Genomic DNA, 17,590 nt, shown 5'->3' with positions numbered 1-17,590 from the left:
GGTGGAGGAGATTGACGATATAATATCAAATATTAATCCGGAAAAGGCGCCCGGTGAAGACCATTTCACCGCGGACATCTGCCTTCACTTCTTCAACGTGAACAGGTCGCTGGTACTGGGTTTGTATAATGCATGTCTCAGAGTGAGCCATTTTCCAGCTCAACGGAAAATGGCGAGGATCATTGTCATACCCAAACCGGGAAAGGATGACCTTCAAGACATCAAGTCCTACAGACCGATCGGACTCATCTCGGTATTTGGTAAAATACTTGAAAAAATTATGATCAATCGGATTAACTGACATTTTCATCACAAAGGTAAGTTAAGTCAGAAGCAAAACGGATTTACACCCCAGAAATCAACAGAAGACGCTCTTAATGCATCAGTCAAGGTAATCAGGACTGCACTGCAAGACAAAAAAATGATCGTAGCGATCTCGTTCGACATAAGAGGAGCCTTTGATAACGCTTGATGACCATTTTTAATGTGCCAACTGAGTAGTAAGAAGTGCCCTCGAAACTTGTTCTTGCTAGTGAAGAGCTATCATCAACAAAGGAAAGTTGTATTGTCACACTTTGATGCCACCCTTGAAAAAGTGACGTCCAAGGGATGTGTTCAGGGATCATCCTGCGGACCGAGCTTCTGGAATTACATCTTAGATGATGTACTCCAGAAAGACTTGGGTGCGGGAGTCGAACTGAAGGCATTCGCGGACGACATTCTCTTGACTGCTGTGGCAGACAATACATCATAACTTGAGAGGATGACAACCAATGCGCTGAAGATTATAACAACATGGGGCTCTGAAGCGAAACTCCAATTTGCCGAAGACAAAACCAACGCGATGTTTATAACCAGAAGAAAGGACCGCCAGCCAACCATTCACATGAACGGAGTCCAGTTGAATTACGTGGACCACTTTAAGGTGTTGGGTCTTACCATAGATCGTAACTTTAATTGGTCCAAACACGTTGACAGTGTTTGTAAAAAAGCCGCAGGCATTACAAACAAACTCGTGAGAGCCGCCAAACTCACATAGGGTGCGTCGCCGGAGGTTATGCAGCAAATATACGTAGGTGCTGTAGAGCCTCTGATTACGTACGCCTCAAGCGAGTGGTTCAACGCGGTCAACAGGAAATTCAACCGGAAGAAATTGAAATTCATCCAACGACAAATAGCCATCAGGTCATGCAAGGGATACAGAACAATCTCCTTGGTATCAGCACAGGTTCTGAGTGGATTCATGCCACTCGATCTGAGGATCAGGGAGCTTGCAGAAGCATATGAAGTGAAGAAGAGCCTCACCTTGCAAGACTTGCCGCAGGACAGATTTTACCAGGGAGTGGGAGACTATTTCTCACTTCCTCATCCAGCGGAGCGCTATCCGATAAATCACGGCTACGATGATCAGGTTCTGCCTAGGACGGTGCATGAAGAGTTGAGAATCTACACAAATGGCAGTCTCTTGGACGCCAAAGTGGATGCAGCTTTTGTACTTTACGGTGGCGTCAGAGAGCTGCCGTCGAGAAAGAGTTAAAACTCGGCGATTTCTGCTTCGTGTTTCAGGCGGAACTCTTTGCGATCAGAGAAGCCCTGGTCTATGTTTTGAAGAAACCACCAAATAGATGGAAGAAAATAACGATCCTGACAGATTGCAAATCTGGCGTCCATGCAATAACAGACCGAAATTCGGTCAACCCTATTGTAATGGACATCAGAACAGATATCCAGAAGTTACGGTGCAGACAACAGGACGTGTACATTGGCTGGCTGGATACGGGGACACTGCGGAATCCTTGGCAATGAAAAGGCTGACGAAAAGGCTCGGGAGGTTACGCTCAAGAAGACAGCCCCTGATTTCACCGACAAGAAGCAGGACCCTTCAACTCTGGAACGATCGTTATTTGAGTGAGACTGCCGGAAGTATTACTAAAATGTTTTTCCCTACCATTTTCCATGCCTATGATTTTAGGAGAATGCAAAATGCTGGCTACGTGCTCACCCAGATACTTACGGGTCATGGTGGGTTCATGAGCTACCTGCATCGCTTCAAGCTCTCCAAGATAGACAGCTGCCCATGTGACGAAGAAACTTCTCAAGATGTCCCTCACCTGTTGATGCATTGCCCATTTTTCAGCTTTCAAAAGCAACAGCTGGAGGCACGAAACAGAAGCCTGGGTGAGGATTTACGCAACATCCCATCGGTGATAGGTAATAAAGAACTCACACGAGAGGTAGTATCATACATGGTCAATATAGTGCATGCAATTGGTAAAATAAACCAAAGTAGGGAAGAAAATGCCGAACACTCCTCTAATGGAATGGAAGGCCTGTTGACTACTGCCAACAGGCCGGCTTCTCCTGAAGAGTTTTAAGTGGTTTCCTCTCCACATGAGCAAATGCTGAGAAGTTCCCGATTGGTCCACATAAGTATATCCTTCCTGATCCTAACAGTTTAGATACATTTAAAGAAATTTAATTGCAGAAAATCCACCCTTTGATATATAAACCTTGTATATTATAAGCAAGGTAAATAATACTGCAACTCCCATATAAAAAAATAAAAATATAAAAAACTCCTATATGGGTGCGAATTTTCGCACCTTTCCAACGCTCAAAACACCAAACTTCTGAGTTTTGAAAGTAAGTGCTTGAGAAGAGCATTAGGTGTAAGGTGGTTCGATTATACAACTAACATTGAAGTCCGAGAACAGGCGCAGCAGCCTCCTATAATGAGCGTCTTAAGGATGCGGCGGTGGACCTGGCCTGGACACGTGCTGTGCATGCCTCGGGAGAACCCAAACCCAAGTTGCCTCTTTTTTAAACCTGCGGGCTCACGTCGTCCTGGAAGGCCGTCGATGACGATCTTTCGACTTTATTCGGTGAAATTAAGGGGCGCTGGATTGACGTGGGAAGAGGCGAAAATGCTGACTGGCGATAGGGTCTCCTGGAGGCAAATAGTGATGTTCACATGCTCCACTTAGGAGCGGATGTGGAAAAGAAGAAGAAGATAAACACTGCGGTTTATTTATTTATGCCCGAGATTTATTTATTTGTGACCGTATCTAAATACAAAACTCAAGGTGAGGAAAGTACATCTAACTGTTATCGCCTTCAAGTTATTTGTACTTTCGAATGTATATACTTTCCTCACCTCACTGTACTCTTACAATTTGCAAAGAATTATTTGAAGATGATGATACTAGAATGTACTATTCTCACGTTAAGTTTTGTCTCTGAATACGGGCGTTATCCATAAAATTTATTTATTGAAAAGTGTTAAAAACGTTGTCAATTCAAATCGTTAACAGAATTTCTAACTTAAAATCTCAGTTTACGCAATTTTACACTGAAAATCTCTTAGCTTGCAGTATTTTGTACTGAAATACTATTAAGCTTACAAAATTTTACATCCAAATTATATAAGCAATTTTGAATTCTTCCACTGATTTTCGAAAAAAAAAAATTATGCATACAATTTTAAATTACGTAATTTTGTTACAATATTTTGAGTTTATCGAAATGTTGACAAAAGACTGGATTTCGCCGGGATTCATTAAAGATGGAATTACGAAACATAGAATTTAAGTCATTTACGGGACTCACGACCTGTCATTGGCCTTCTCTAAAATGTTATCCCTCTCTGCTGCAATTCGTTACATAATTTTATGCAAAATTTACAAAATCTTAGGATACAATTGACGAAATTTCCTTACGCTTGCGAATGCTTACATTCTCAAGTCAGCAAAAGAAAACGTCGATATCGCTAGGTCTTTTGACGCTAGTGAAGAAAATAATAAAATATAATATTGCAATGAATCCTTGTTTCTTGGTATAATGTGTTTTTAATATCATTTATTATTTATTAACACATATTTTTACTTAGCTATACTAAAAAAGTGCAATGGCACTCAATGGAGTTAATAAAATTTACATTACGTAATTAAAATTTAATCGACTAGGGAGATTGTTTGGTCGATATTTCAAAAGAGATTAGTTGAGGGGGCTATTTGGAAATCGGGTTTTATTTATCGAGCTTGTGATCTGTTATTAGTTGGATTAGATCACTGACAATAACAGGTCACAAGTCCTGTAAATGCCTAAGCCCTCCATATTCCGATAGATAATTTATTTATACATTTATTACAGGCGCCGTGGCGCAATTGGTTAGACGGCCAACTGTGAAACTGGCATGGCGTCGCGGGTTCGATTCCCGTCAAGAAAAATTTTTTTTCTCAATTTTTCTGGGTGTTGTGGTGTATTTTTAATTACCATCTTCCATATCCCCTTTATCCCATCTGCTGACAAGCCTCAAAATAAAGGCTTAGCGGGTTCTTCCTCTTTTTTAAATAAAAAAATACCACCTATTTCTTTATTTCAGCACCGGTAGGTAATGTTTTTTATACTTTTTTTACTTTACTAAGCCAGTAAACATGTTTGGATGCATTCACTTATCGTATCTATGGCCAATGTCTTTTATTATATAATTAATTTACGAATCATGACTTCGCTAATGCATGCAATATAGCCGATGACGAATGTAAATTCTAAACTGGTTTAGAAACTAATGTGAAACTAAGCTAACTACTAACTAACTTTTCTGAATGTTTGAGTTTACTGTTTACCACATTGATGTGACGTATATTTTTTATTTTTTATTATTGTTATGTTTCTGATCTTATATCATATTTGTGATGATATACTCATGCATCTGTGTCAACCAATTGCTCGTTCCAACTCAACACAGGATTTTTAAACCCATAGAGTTAGGACTTATGTCTCAAATAATGTGTAATAAACAACCCATAAGTAAATAAATAAAAAATAAAATAAAACAATTACGAATTTTTCCTCACATGCATCTAACTTGAGTTATTTAATATTTGTACTAGTTTTGATACTTCAGTCGTGAAAAGTTATCGCATGAAAAATAATGCAAAAATATGATAGTTGAAGGTACTGTAGGGTAAGTGGTGTACCTTTGGACGAATTTGTTTTTCGTGTTTGTTTTTTTTTCTCGTATATTAACATACATCGTTCTTTTTTTCCCGTTTCAGATTTACAATATTATTGCCTCTTGCTTGCCAATTTGTGAAATGCTAGAATTGTCACATATTTTATTTTATACCAATTTTCAAAAAAGGTACGTTTTTATCCAAAGGTACACGCATAAGAGCGTACTCACTTAAATGCAGTATTTGAATAATAACCATGGTGATCAAAAATGAAACTAATTGTAGTCGCATGCAAAAAATAAAAATTAACCACTCTCTAGGAGGAAGAGAATATTAAAAATAGTACCCCATAAGGATAGTTATTTTTTTTTTTTAATCTTGAAATAGGGCAAACATAAACACATTTTTGTGTGCGCTCTAATAATAACAATGTACAAGATTCAGAATAGCACTCTTGTGGTGTTATTCTGAATCTTCTCTACCCTCTAGAGCAGTGTTTCCCAAGTGTTCAGTGTTTAGAGCAGTGTTTCTGAAGCGTTATGCCCCACCGGTGGGGCGTACGCCCCACCGGTGGGGCATAACGCTTCAGAGGTGGGGCACCACGCTTCAGAGATAAGACACGTCGGCATTCCACATATAAAGGGGAATACTCACCGGTCATACAAAAAAATGCCTGAGATGTACAAAATTGAAATATACACCAAATTGTACTTGTAAAGTGACTAATAATGCTCAACTTTTTATTTTTGAACATCTGCACACTTTATTAACTGACTTTAAAGAACGATTTTCTGATTTAAAAGAAATAATTTTTCCAGCTCTATTTAATAACATTTTCAATTTGTGTTTTGTAATAATTTCACTTATAATATTTGTATTAGAAATAGGTTTTATATCATTTCATTAGTGGTTCATATGTTTACAAACATATTACAATATGATTTAAAAATTTACCTGCTGTTTAATTAAAAAAGATGCCGGGGGGGCATCTGACTTTTGAAAAGACTACGATGGGGCATGGCATACAGAAGGCTGGGAAACACTGCTCTAGAGAGTGGTTAATTTTGGGATTTTTATTTTTTTAATACGACGACACTTTGCTTCATATAATGGTAACACAAATAATTAAATGTCAAAAGTTGTATAAAACTGTTTAAAAAACATAAAAAAAACGAATAAGGTTTGATCAATTCAACCTAATTAAGTGTTTTAAGTAACGCTTAATAGACTATTACACTAAGCCATTTTTTTATATATTTTTATTTATCGTATTATCAGCGCTACGATTTTATAAAATTTTGCATTTCTGAAACAACTCTGGGCGTTTTCCGCTTATTCTCATTTAGTTCTTCCCATTGGTCCAGAAACGGCAAGCAGACCGGAAACCTTCCAAAACTGTCATATCTTAGGTTGATTCATATGAACCAGTGACGTCATTCAAAGTAGTGTTTCTATTATTTTTTTTGTACATTTTCAAGAAATTTTGCCGTAGAATTTAATGTTTTAATTTTTACCCCGCACACGAAAACATTTTTTGTATCCATTTTCTGAATTTGTATGCAAGGGCTGAAGTTCCTCATTAAATATCTTAAAACTTTAAATAAATAAAAAAATCAAAAACTTTTTTTATCTGACACAAACAAAAAAAGTAAAATTCGTTACCTACCTAATAATAATTATCATTCACACACCCATAATAAATAATACGTACCTAGGTGCTTACTTCGGTGTAAAATAAAATATCACTACAAAATCTATACAATGGACAGGCTTATCTACCCACTTATTGATTACAACCAATAATAACTCTGTTTGTATTGAGAGTGCTATCCTATGTAAAAATCTATTATTGACCCTTTTTATTTTGACTTATGTTTGATCAATAAAAATATTACAATGCCTCTTGTTATCTATCTAGCAATTCGTTAAGTTTACGAGTAACATATCAATCAATAGGTTTAATCGAATAAATCAGTTCTGAATCTGGATGCGTTTTATATGAAAAACTTGGGGCTCTATGAAATTTAATAACGTGTACAAAAAACTTATTTCGAGTTATTCTTGCAATTCAACCGCAACGCCCGCAACCTACCGAACGAAAAAACAGATGTCTGTTTTACCGACTAAGTTACATTCAATGTTGTGTGTTCATTATGTTGTGTCAAATGAGCGCAAGGTCAGTTACGTCAGTAGTGTTTTGTGTTGTGTTAAAATGGCGTGCTCTAATTGACAATTGAATGTTTTCTTTACCTTAAATCTTGTATTTATTCTTTAAACAGTGAAAAATGTCTGCAAAAAAGAAAGTGATTACTCCTAAACGCCATTCCCACAACGGCACATTTTCGTTGTTTCAAGTGCAAAACGAGAAAACTCTCGAAAATGAACTAACACCTTCAATGATAAGGTCAGCTAAACGAACGGGCCAGTTGAATCTGTCTACTAGAGGATTAGGGAGAGGTATTGTGCAATTTCATTGTCAATAAACGCGTATTAGTGTTATATTATTTTACGTGGCGCCATTCTAACCTTAAATGTTTTTCAAGTTCCTGATCAAGTATGGAAACTTAATGAATTAGCCATCGAGAAGGATATTAATCTGGATTTCAACCGCTCATCCAGCGAAAAAGCTTGGTGGGACACTGTGCCTATCTGCTATGTTGATATAAGCTCTAACGCCATAACAGTTCTTCAACCTGAAATTATCAATCTTCCTGATTTGACAACACTGTTGGTAAGTCATTCCAAGCATATCTTAGAGCAATTAAACTTTTGTTTGTTAAATTATTTGTGTCACATTGGATTTCATGTGCCGGTTCCACATGTTGGTGTATCTAAGAATTCTAAAGATACTATTATATTACTGCATGTTTGTCAGTGACGAGCAATGCTCTAACTCTAAAAAACTATGAAGTACTTACTATTTTTTTAATGTATCGTATAATTCTTCAAATGCAACCAATAATTTTTAAAGCTAAATTAAATTAATGAAGTTACCTTAATAATGTTTTGGCATGATTGCATTATAAATTGAAGTGTACAGTAGCCGGCATTAAATAAAGTACATCGGGCTTAAGAAAAAGACTGCCGGCATAGTCGGCAAACTGCGGTTTTGTAGATCATCGTCTTTGACATACATACATGCATACAGATACCGAACTTTTGGGACAGAGACGACGCTCTTCAAAGTCGGCAGTCTCATTCTTAAGCCTGATGTATTTTATTTACTGCCAGGTACTGTAAATGTGTGTCTATATTTTGCATAAAAATAGGGTTTGTTGCAATTTGTTTTTTTTTTTTTTTTACATTCATTCAAAGCACATACGAATTCTTTGCATTATTATTCCTTCATGCATAAAAAAAATAACATCTTACCTACTCAAGTACTGTCGCATGTCCAAATTTTATTAAACTACTATCCGTTTTTATGTTTGACAATGTGGTATAATAGCTATGACACTTAGATGTAGTTCACACGGACTCAGAACTATTTAAAATTTTTTTTTCAAACATAAAAATATTTCATATGACACTAAAAGCCCTGTGTTGAGTTGTGAAACAATAGTAAGGTAGTGAACAGAAATTTGAGACAGGACAATGACAGGGATAAAAACATGACAATGCATCAAATCATTGTCAGGCTACCTCTGCAAGACAATGGCTTACCTCCACTACTGCATGCATCATCATGTATCCATTTTTGTAGCGTTCCACGTTTGAATTACGGTCGAATTGTCCCACTTTCCAGTCTTGCGCGTTCAAGGCTGTTCACGGAGATGGAACAGGACAGTGTTGTCCTGTCTATTGTATTGTGCTCAAGTGAACTCTGTTTTTGCCTTACACACTTCAAATGTGGTTTTGATTCCCAGTGAGATCACTAAAATTAATGGTGTATTTTAATATTAAAAGTATTTTCAAGCCTAGGTGGTCTATTCCATAATTCGTTGTAAGTCATTGATTTCTTGACCCGTTGTAAAAAAAATGTCCCACACAGTACTTACATTTAAAAAAAATATCTTAAGATTTTTCCTCAATATTGTTTTAAAAATAAATAAATATTGACTTGTACGAATTACTTATCATAATTGAATAAGTACCAATAATGGTTTGTGTAAAAGAGAGTTTAACACTACCTAATGATAATGAGTCTAACAAACATTGTATACCAATTTGTGGGTCGGGCATATAATACTTATAAGTACTTATCTGTTTTTTGTTTTGTTATGTTTCTTTACATTTTTTGGTTTAATTACAGGCTCAAGATAATGCATTGCATTCTATCCCACCACAAATCGGTGAACTTGTCAAACTGACAACCCTTAATCTAAGCAGAAATAAGTTGTCAGCTTTGCCAATTGAGTTCTATAAGTTGGTTGAGTTGAAATATCTCAGTATATCCCACAACATGCTGGAGATATTGGATCCTGCTATTGGGGATTTTGTAATGCTGAACAAGCTGGTAATGTTACACGTTATTATTTTATGATTTTTTGAACATTTAAGTATTTGTCAGCATTCAGGCAAAACAAAGGTATATCAAAGGTATATTAAACAATTGAGCAGTACTCATAACTGTGATGTGTTAAAACTGTTCTTGATAAAAATTGCAATTTGCATTACTTATCATTAAATGGTTTTTGCATGAACAAAGTTGACATAAGGATTATATTATTGTGAAACAAATCAGAAACTACGGGACTGTACACATGAACTTGGATACTTTATTTAAGTACAATAAATTAAATTTGACTTTCATAACATGTTGTTGAATAGTTCTTGATGTATATATTTTTTGAAAGTACACCAATTTAAAAATATTACTCCATTTTTTATATATTTTATTTAATTTACTTATTCTCATGCTGTTAATGTAAATATTTTTTTTGGTTTTCAGCACTTTATCTTTATGTATCTATTTTGGGTGATCTCGTGTAAATTGGATTCGTTGCTTTCCAATACCTTCGAGATTACCCAAAAAATATACATATCGATAACAGTGACCGTGAAAATCTACGCACTTACTTATATCTTACTTTATTGAAATTAAGAACTTATAGGGTGATGGGTTAGTGATATTCTTTATCAACCATAGTACTTACTTAAATAATGTTAAAAAATTGTTCCTAATGCATACTTTTAACTAATATTCTGAATCCATATTCCAAACCGAGCACCGATATCATCGTTACATTAGTATTTTTTTTGTTTTTTTTTTTTTTTAAATTATACATTACTCAATTACTTTATACTTATTATGTATAGTTATTATCTTTCTCATAGTTATTTACGCCAATGTACAAATGGTTTTTATCATGACCTTAAAAATTAGTCCAAGGTGCCTATTTTTATAGCCATGGACATTGAACAAGTTTAGATATTATGTATTATTATGAGTACCTATCACATCACTATGTTATAGTACCTTGGAGTAGTTATTAAATTCATAATGTTTTTATTAATATCAAAATTTACTTAAGTTTTTTATTCCAACTAAACAAGGGATTCATCAACGACGCCTGATTTCCAAAATAAACAAAAAAATAACTTGTTTATGAGACCTTTATTGCAAACTAGAAATATATTCAGTGCTATTATATTTTACATAAATGTAAAATTGTTTACTGTGATTGATGGGAGTCTATCTGGAAGGTTTGATTTTTATTGACTTATCCATCTTTCTAACTTTGAGCCTTTTTACCAAAATAGGAAAAAATTTAAAAATGTCAAATGGCAAAACTAAGAGCCCAAATTAAATAAGTACCACTTGTCCTTCGAGTAAAACCGCAAGGAAAAAATGGGGACCATTAAGACTAGTTTTATTTTCTAATGCCCCTCCATGACACACTATATGTAATCGATTTGTAGAAATATTTAATATTTTCAATGAGCTACAGAGCTTCGTGTTATACATTTAAACTCACGTCACGGGCTAAAGGTCTGAGGTTCAAACCCCACTCTACCCCAACTTGATTTCCATTTTCTAATAGTGAGTTATTTAAAGTTAATATTTCTTTTTTCTAATAAAAAAATTAATCATCATGCCGGAAACAAAGTAATTAATTTTTTTTTTTATTCTTCATTTGTATGTATGTATAGTTCTCCACCACAAAATGACAACTTCGATAGATAAACGAATATTAAAAAAAAAATACAGTCTTAACATTTCAAAGCTCACTCTTATTGTCCTCCAAAAAATGATCAGGTGTACAAATTGAAAGATTGTGCGGTTATCACCATTAAGCATGAAATCTTCTATTTGGATGAGCATTTAAATGTTATTTGTTTACTAAGCGTTATGTATGTGGATACAGGATCTTTCACACAATAATCTGACTCGGCTACCTCCTGGGATGGGTTACATGGTTCGCCTAACAGAGATTGACCTCTCACATAACAAACTAACCGAGCTACCCCCAGATATTGTTAACATGAGAGGTTTGTTTTGTGTATTTTTTACCTTTATTGTTTTGGACGCAATTAGATTGTACATGTGTGATCCTGCTTAAGGTTTCTTCCCAGAAAACATCATCTTGAGATTGTAAGATTACCTTTTCTACCCAATAATTTTCAATACCTAATAAGTTAAATTAATATTATTTAAATCAACTGTCGTAAAATGAATACTTCCAGGTTTACTGACTGAAAAGTGAAATCATAAAAACATGCTTAATTATCATGTTTTGTGATTATTTGTTGTTTTATTTTATTAGTTTGAGTCAAGTTGTGGTCCCAAGGCAGTGTTACGAACTCTTAATGAGAGGTCTGAGGTTCGCTTTCTGCTCTTCTAAAACTTGATTGCCATTTTTAGCACCGCTGTTTATGGCTAACTAAAAATGGCTGTCAAATTGAATATTGAGTTAATCTTAAAAATCCAAATAAGTATTTATTTTTATTCAAAAATAGGTTGTATAAACACAGCACCAGCTGTCAATGTTTCTTTTAACACAAATAATTATGCTTATTGGCGGAGTTCGCTGTAAGTGTCTTAACCCTTTATAACTCAACTTCTTGAAAACAAAAAAAATAACAGCTGTTCTCATAGCTTTCCGCAAATAGTGAAACATGTATTTTTTAGTTTTTCAAAATTCAAGGAAATTGGAATGTGACATTTGCGTATCATCGTGTTACAATTCCTCAAACTATTCTCAATTGTCAAAGAAGTCCATGCGCTCTGTAGCTGCAAGACGTGTTGGGATATTTATTTATTGTACAGCGCCCTTGAGGTGATTTTCACAAAAATGGCGCTATATAAATTATCCAAACATTATTATTATTATATTAAATATGAAATGTAGCGGACGCGCTACCAGCGAGTTTATCAGGTTTACCTCGTTACTAGGCTGTCCATTCCTGAAGAACTGAGTGCACACTGTTTTCACTACAGTTAAAGCCGATTTAAATTGTAGTCCTTAAAAAGACTTTTAATCCAGAAGAGAGTGCCACGGTTGAGATCCGTAGAGTGAGAAGTCCAGTAGTCGAATCCAAAGGCAGGTAAAGGTCTTGTAGAGTAGTCGGTATCGGCAGAGGGTAGAGCGAAGAGGTAATTCAAACACTAGTAGTAGAGTGAGACTGATTTATTATCGGGCCTTGCGACCTTTTTATACACAGGAAATACGCACGGCCTATACTGGCCGGCCAATAGCTTGTTACAGTTAGCTAAACAATCATGTCGCGAGAGGGATAGCGCGCTGTTCGCCCGCTCTATCTGCCTCCGTCTCGCTACGTATGAGGACTACCTTCCCCCGCCACCCGACTGCATTAGGGTGTAGACCGTGCAGGAAGAAACATATTCGATGCACAGATATTACAAATAATGATTATGAAGCAGTATATGTTTTTTTAAATTGTTACTTTATCTATACCTAATTCTTTATGCCTCGGTAAAGCGAAGACCACCCTCGAAGGTATCAAATAAGTCTTTATCGAGGGGAGTATTTCACTTACATACACCGAGGTTTCTATTCTGGCTAGGTATTAAAGGCCCTAGTGGCAGCTCAGTTCCGATGACGTCGGTATTATGAAATACTTTAAAATAATTGTTTGCTTATTTTAACAAATCGCAAAATATGTTGAAAATAGCATGCATAAATATTTTTATAGATTTTTTCAATATTTCCAATATACATACCTGTCAGTTTCATGGCGAGTGAATCTCAAATGAACTTTCTAGCTATCAACATCATCATGCTATCATCTGTTTATGAGAAAATGTACTTTTATTGCATTGAATGGTGTGTACATGTGGTGTAACATTGATTTAAAATGAACTTTGGTGTTTATTTTATTTATTTTGTAAGCACTGAAATGGTTCGAAACAGAACCATCTCGTGATGGTATAAAGGGTTAATAGGCACAAGTAAACTAAATTATAACTTAATTGGGGGTCTCCGTGGTGTTGTGGTTAAGATGCTTGACTCACACACGGAAGGTTTCGGGTTCGATTTCCCGTGAGAACGCAAAAAAAGTTATTTTTCTTAAACCTGGCCTTTCTGCGCTGTAATTCACCACTGTAATTGGACCTCCTGGCCTGTTGTGGTGCAAATGAAATTTAAAAAAAAAAAACTAAATGTTGTTTTTTCCTGGTGATATTTTTTTTTAGTAAACACCTAAACAGTATTATTTTCTTCAATAACATACATACAGTAGTACTTACCTATATACTCAAAATAGTTTTTGACTTGCTTGTTTTCTTTCTCTAACTTTACCAATTATTTACTTAAAATATTTTTAACAAACTGTTGTTAGCCTATAGTTACTTATATTTATTAATATTTCAGATTTACCACTTATTCTTATAATTTTTATATATACCTAGTATGAAAACTTAACGATTTATTATTTCAAATGTATTATAGTTCTATCTCTTGCTTTATGGATTTTGTATTTGCTTTTGCTATCTCAAAATTATCAAAATAAGTATTCAGAATTATGAAACCACTAAATAATCAAATGAAAAATATTCTTAATTTGAGTACCCTTCCGCTCTTTTCTTTCATTTTACTAAGCTTTAAGTCCTATTTATTTTGGAAGTGAATACTGTGTATTAATATTGTAAATTTATTTGTATTAAATGTGGTATGTATATTATAACAGTAAATACTTACAAATGTGTTATTTTTCCCAATGCTTTACAAACTTTTAAATTTGCTTTTGTACTTTTTTAAGTTTATTTTTTTAAATATGTTTCAAATACCTACTTAGATCTGTTTATTTTTTTTCTAAATAAAATACTAATTACAACGGTAGTAGACATTATAAAATTGTATATTCTGCAATGAAATCAAAGAGCTTACAGACATTTAAATGGTGATTATTATTTTTTATGCGTCATTCTTTTATGGAATTATTATATAATTTTTGTCTTTGTTTTTAACATTTGAAATTACTCTTACTTCAGAAATTTTCTTTGATTTTATGCAGTATAACAGTAGGCCATCATATTTTAGGTATGTTAATATATTTTTATATAATTGCATAAATACTTATTGTGCTACTTTAGGTACTAATCAAACAATGAAAATTACAATAAGCATACGCATTATTGCATAATGCCCCTATTGATAGATATGACTGCGCTTTTTAACAGTTTTCTTTTATTTATTTATGCTGGTACTACATTTAAATTCCCTTAATTTTCTTCCTAGTGACGTAAACATTTAGCTTATTTATCCATTCATAATTGTTTTACTTTGCATTGATAGGGCACTAAGGCCTATGCCTCAACTTGCACCCTTTATTTCTTTTTAATCCACCTTCACCTTCCCAATGCATTGTATTCTGTTAAACATTATATTTATTTCTGCTTATCATTGATATGAACAAAGGTTAATGAATTTGGTGTTTATATTTTATAGCGAAAAAAGGCTGATTCCCATGAAATGATTTCTGGTTTTATAGCATTGCTATATATATGTTTACACTAGCTACAGCACTAAGCACCCTTCTTGTGTTCCATTTAACTTAGGTTCCAGAACTTAACCTGTAGTCAATAAATGTGAAGCAGCGTAAAAAGGTGTAACTGGCGTAGACAGTTGATCTTTTTTTACTCTACTACACGTATTGCATGGCAATTTTGACGCGACAGTGCTTATTTTCAGAACATAATTTCAAACTATCGTTTTATAAAGCATCATCTCTGTTTAATTATACTTCTTATGGCAACTATTTTCTTTCCTTCCAGATTTCTTCTGCTTTATTGCTTATCACTGTAATTTGAGTATGTACTTAACTTTAAAAAATATTTATGTCAGTAACCTAAAATAAAATAGAATTTTAAAATATGATGGCCTCTGTTTGTAATATAGTGTTTTGTATTTTATGCTCAAATAAATAATAACGTTGGTACATTCCTTATTTTTAAAAAATGTATTGAATCTTTAATAGATCTACTGAAGTTAGATGTCACACAAAATGAGCTTATCGCTCTGCCACCATTAGGCGAATTGAGACGAATGGTTACATTACATTGTAATCATAATAATATAGTTATTCTACCAGATTTCTATGGATGCGCAGCTTTGAAAGAACTTCACATGGCCAACAATTTAATTAAGGTTAGAATGAAACAAATTTTAATCTGCTACACCAAAAAAAAGAGATAGTATTGTCTTCCATTAACGAATGTATTTTTTGTAGGAAATCACAGAAGATTTTTGTGAGCAATTACAACACTTAAAAGTGTTAAATGTCCGAGACAATAAAATAGAAAAGCTTCCAGAAAATATTTCTCTCTTTCAACATTTGATCCGATTTGACATTACAAACAATAACCTTTCTGCGTAAGTGTTTGAAAAACCCTAAATGTTAATTTTAAATTATCTGATAATTTTTAGGGTGATTGTTCAATTCGGTTAAATTTTTCTTTTTTAGTTTACCAGATAATTTAGGGTTGCTAAGTCATTTACAGAATCTTCAATGTAAAGGTAATAAGTTGACCCAAAGTCTCATGGCAAATTCGGGTACTGGAAAGGTCATAAAACATTTTCGCGATAAACTGACACTGGAAGAACAAGATCCTGACGCAGCGAAAGCAAACGAATTCAAGTGGCCAGATAAGTGAGTTTAAATTATTGTTTAGACAGCTTTATATATTTAACTGTTTTTTTTTTATCTGCGTACAATTGTTATTTGTTTTTTCTTCAAAAGTAGTACCTATGTATACAGGTTAGTTAGTAAAATAGTGGTCAGTAGGTTTTGTCCATTTATTCGAAGTATTTTTATATTATGTATGAGTAATATTTTTCTAGTATGTTGCATACTTTTAATTGATAAGAAAGCTTTTTGAAGATAAACCTCACTATTATGAATTAAAAAAAATAAAAATTCTCCTCACTATAGAAGTCATTCTGTGAAATAATGAACTTGTTTTAAGTATTCATAGATATTAAATTAGACATGGAGAGTCTATTTGAGAAATCTATACATTTACGGGACTTACATGGTATTGGGTCGTTTATGTTGGATATTAGAAGAATTTCATAAAATAAACCTTTTTAGCACATTTATTTTAACAATTTTAAAACTAACTTCTAAATATCAATTGTAAGACGAAATCACACTCAATTTGTATTTTGAGCCCACGTCTGCATATGAATATTCTTTTAGTATTCATTTTGTGAAACAGAACCATTGACGAGTTTTCGACTCTTTGGCTGCTCTCGGGCGAAAATCCCGAATGAATTGGCATGTTCGCCTACCATTCTTGACGTTCTGGGTTCGATTCCTGGCAGGGTAGATGTGAAATATTGATTTTTAAGGTTGTTTAAACTGAAATATTTCATTGTTTCTGAACTGGCACCTGACGTATAAGACTGATCACCTTACTTTCATGCAACAGATGATTTAAATAAGCTGCATTTGGTTTACCAATGCAGTGCCCTATGCACCACTGGGCGCGGAAAGGGTATTTTTTATTATATATATTTAAACCCCTGTATTTAGTAGCCTTACGTGTCATGTACAAGGCTAAGATACTCGGAAAAAAATCGTTTTTGTTTGTCATGGAATTGGGATGTTCGATCACTGATTTTGGTTTATTACCTTTATGACTCCAATCCCCATTGTTGCAAATTCCAAGAACAATGGCGCGTGATAGCTACTTTTAATGACAGTGTGGATATCTGTTACGGATATTCCATCTTTCCAGCGTTCTGCTTCGAGATTATGGCGCGGAAAGGGTAATGATGATGGTGATTATTTAAAAAATATAAGTTTAAAATTTGTATTTTTATTCACATGTATTTATTTTAGATATGAAATGCGTAAGAATCAGTCTCTAATGATTTGTGCAAAAGATCTAGCTGCCATTCCCAATGATGTGTTTGAAATTGCTGCTAGTGAAAATGTACACACTATCGATATAGGAAAAAACAAAATCAAAGAGTTTCCAATAAGGTAGGTACCTACATACATGTAAAATATTTGGTTTGTCAATCAATAATTATGATATACCTAAAATATATTTTTAAATCATAAGTCGATACCTAATTAAGTTAGGTCATGATGGGATTTAACCCTCAGATCTCTGATTAAAGCCTACAAGAACATAACAGACCACTTCCTGAAAACTAAATTAATTATAATAAATTGTATTATGTAAAACTTGTTAACCATGTTTTTTTTTTACTCAAGTATGCTTA

The 17,590-nt window shown here is 34.0% G+C and overlaps 1 protein-coding gene across 1 annotated transcript; it reads left to right on the top strand.

Annotated features, from left to right (window-relative positions):
• Positions 1–7,085: 7,085 nt before the first annotated feature.
• On the top strand, positions 7,086–17,345 carry LOC148272629 (uncharacterized; the record flags this gene model as incomplete). Its single annotated transcript, XM_088239795.1, has 8 exons — positions 7,086–7,412; positions 7,499–7,686; positions 9,208–9,411; positions 11,264–11,387; positions 15,336–15,505; positions 15,588–15,730; positions 15,822–16,007; positions 17,202–17,345. Coding segments are annotated over exons 1-8 (1,331 nt in total), but the record flags the coding sequence as incomplete, so codon positions are not given.
• Positions 17,346–17,590: the final 245 nt, after the last annotated feature.

Source organism: Micrasema longulum, unplaced genomic scaffold (genome assembly GCF_059751315.1).
Source record: "Micrasema longulum isolate JH-2025_06_02 unplaced genomic scaffold, ASM5975131v1 h1tg002265l, whole genome shotgun sequence".
NCBI lineage: Eukaryota > Metazoa > Arthropoda > Insecta > Trichoptera > Brachycentridae > Micrasema > Micrasema longulum.
The sequence above is the reverse complement of the archived record's forward strand: the minus strand, read 5'-3'. Positions and strand labels throughout refer to the sequence as shown.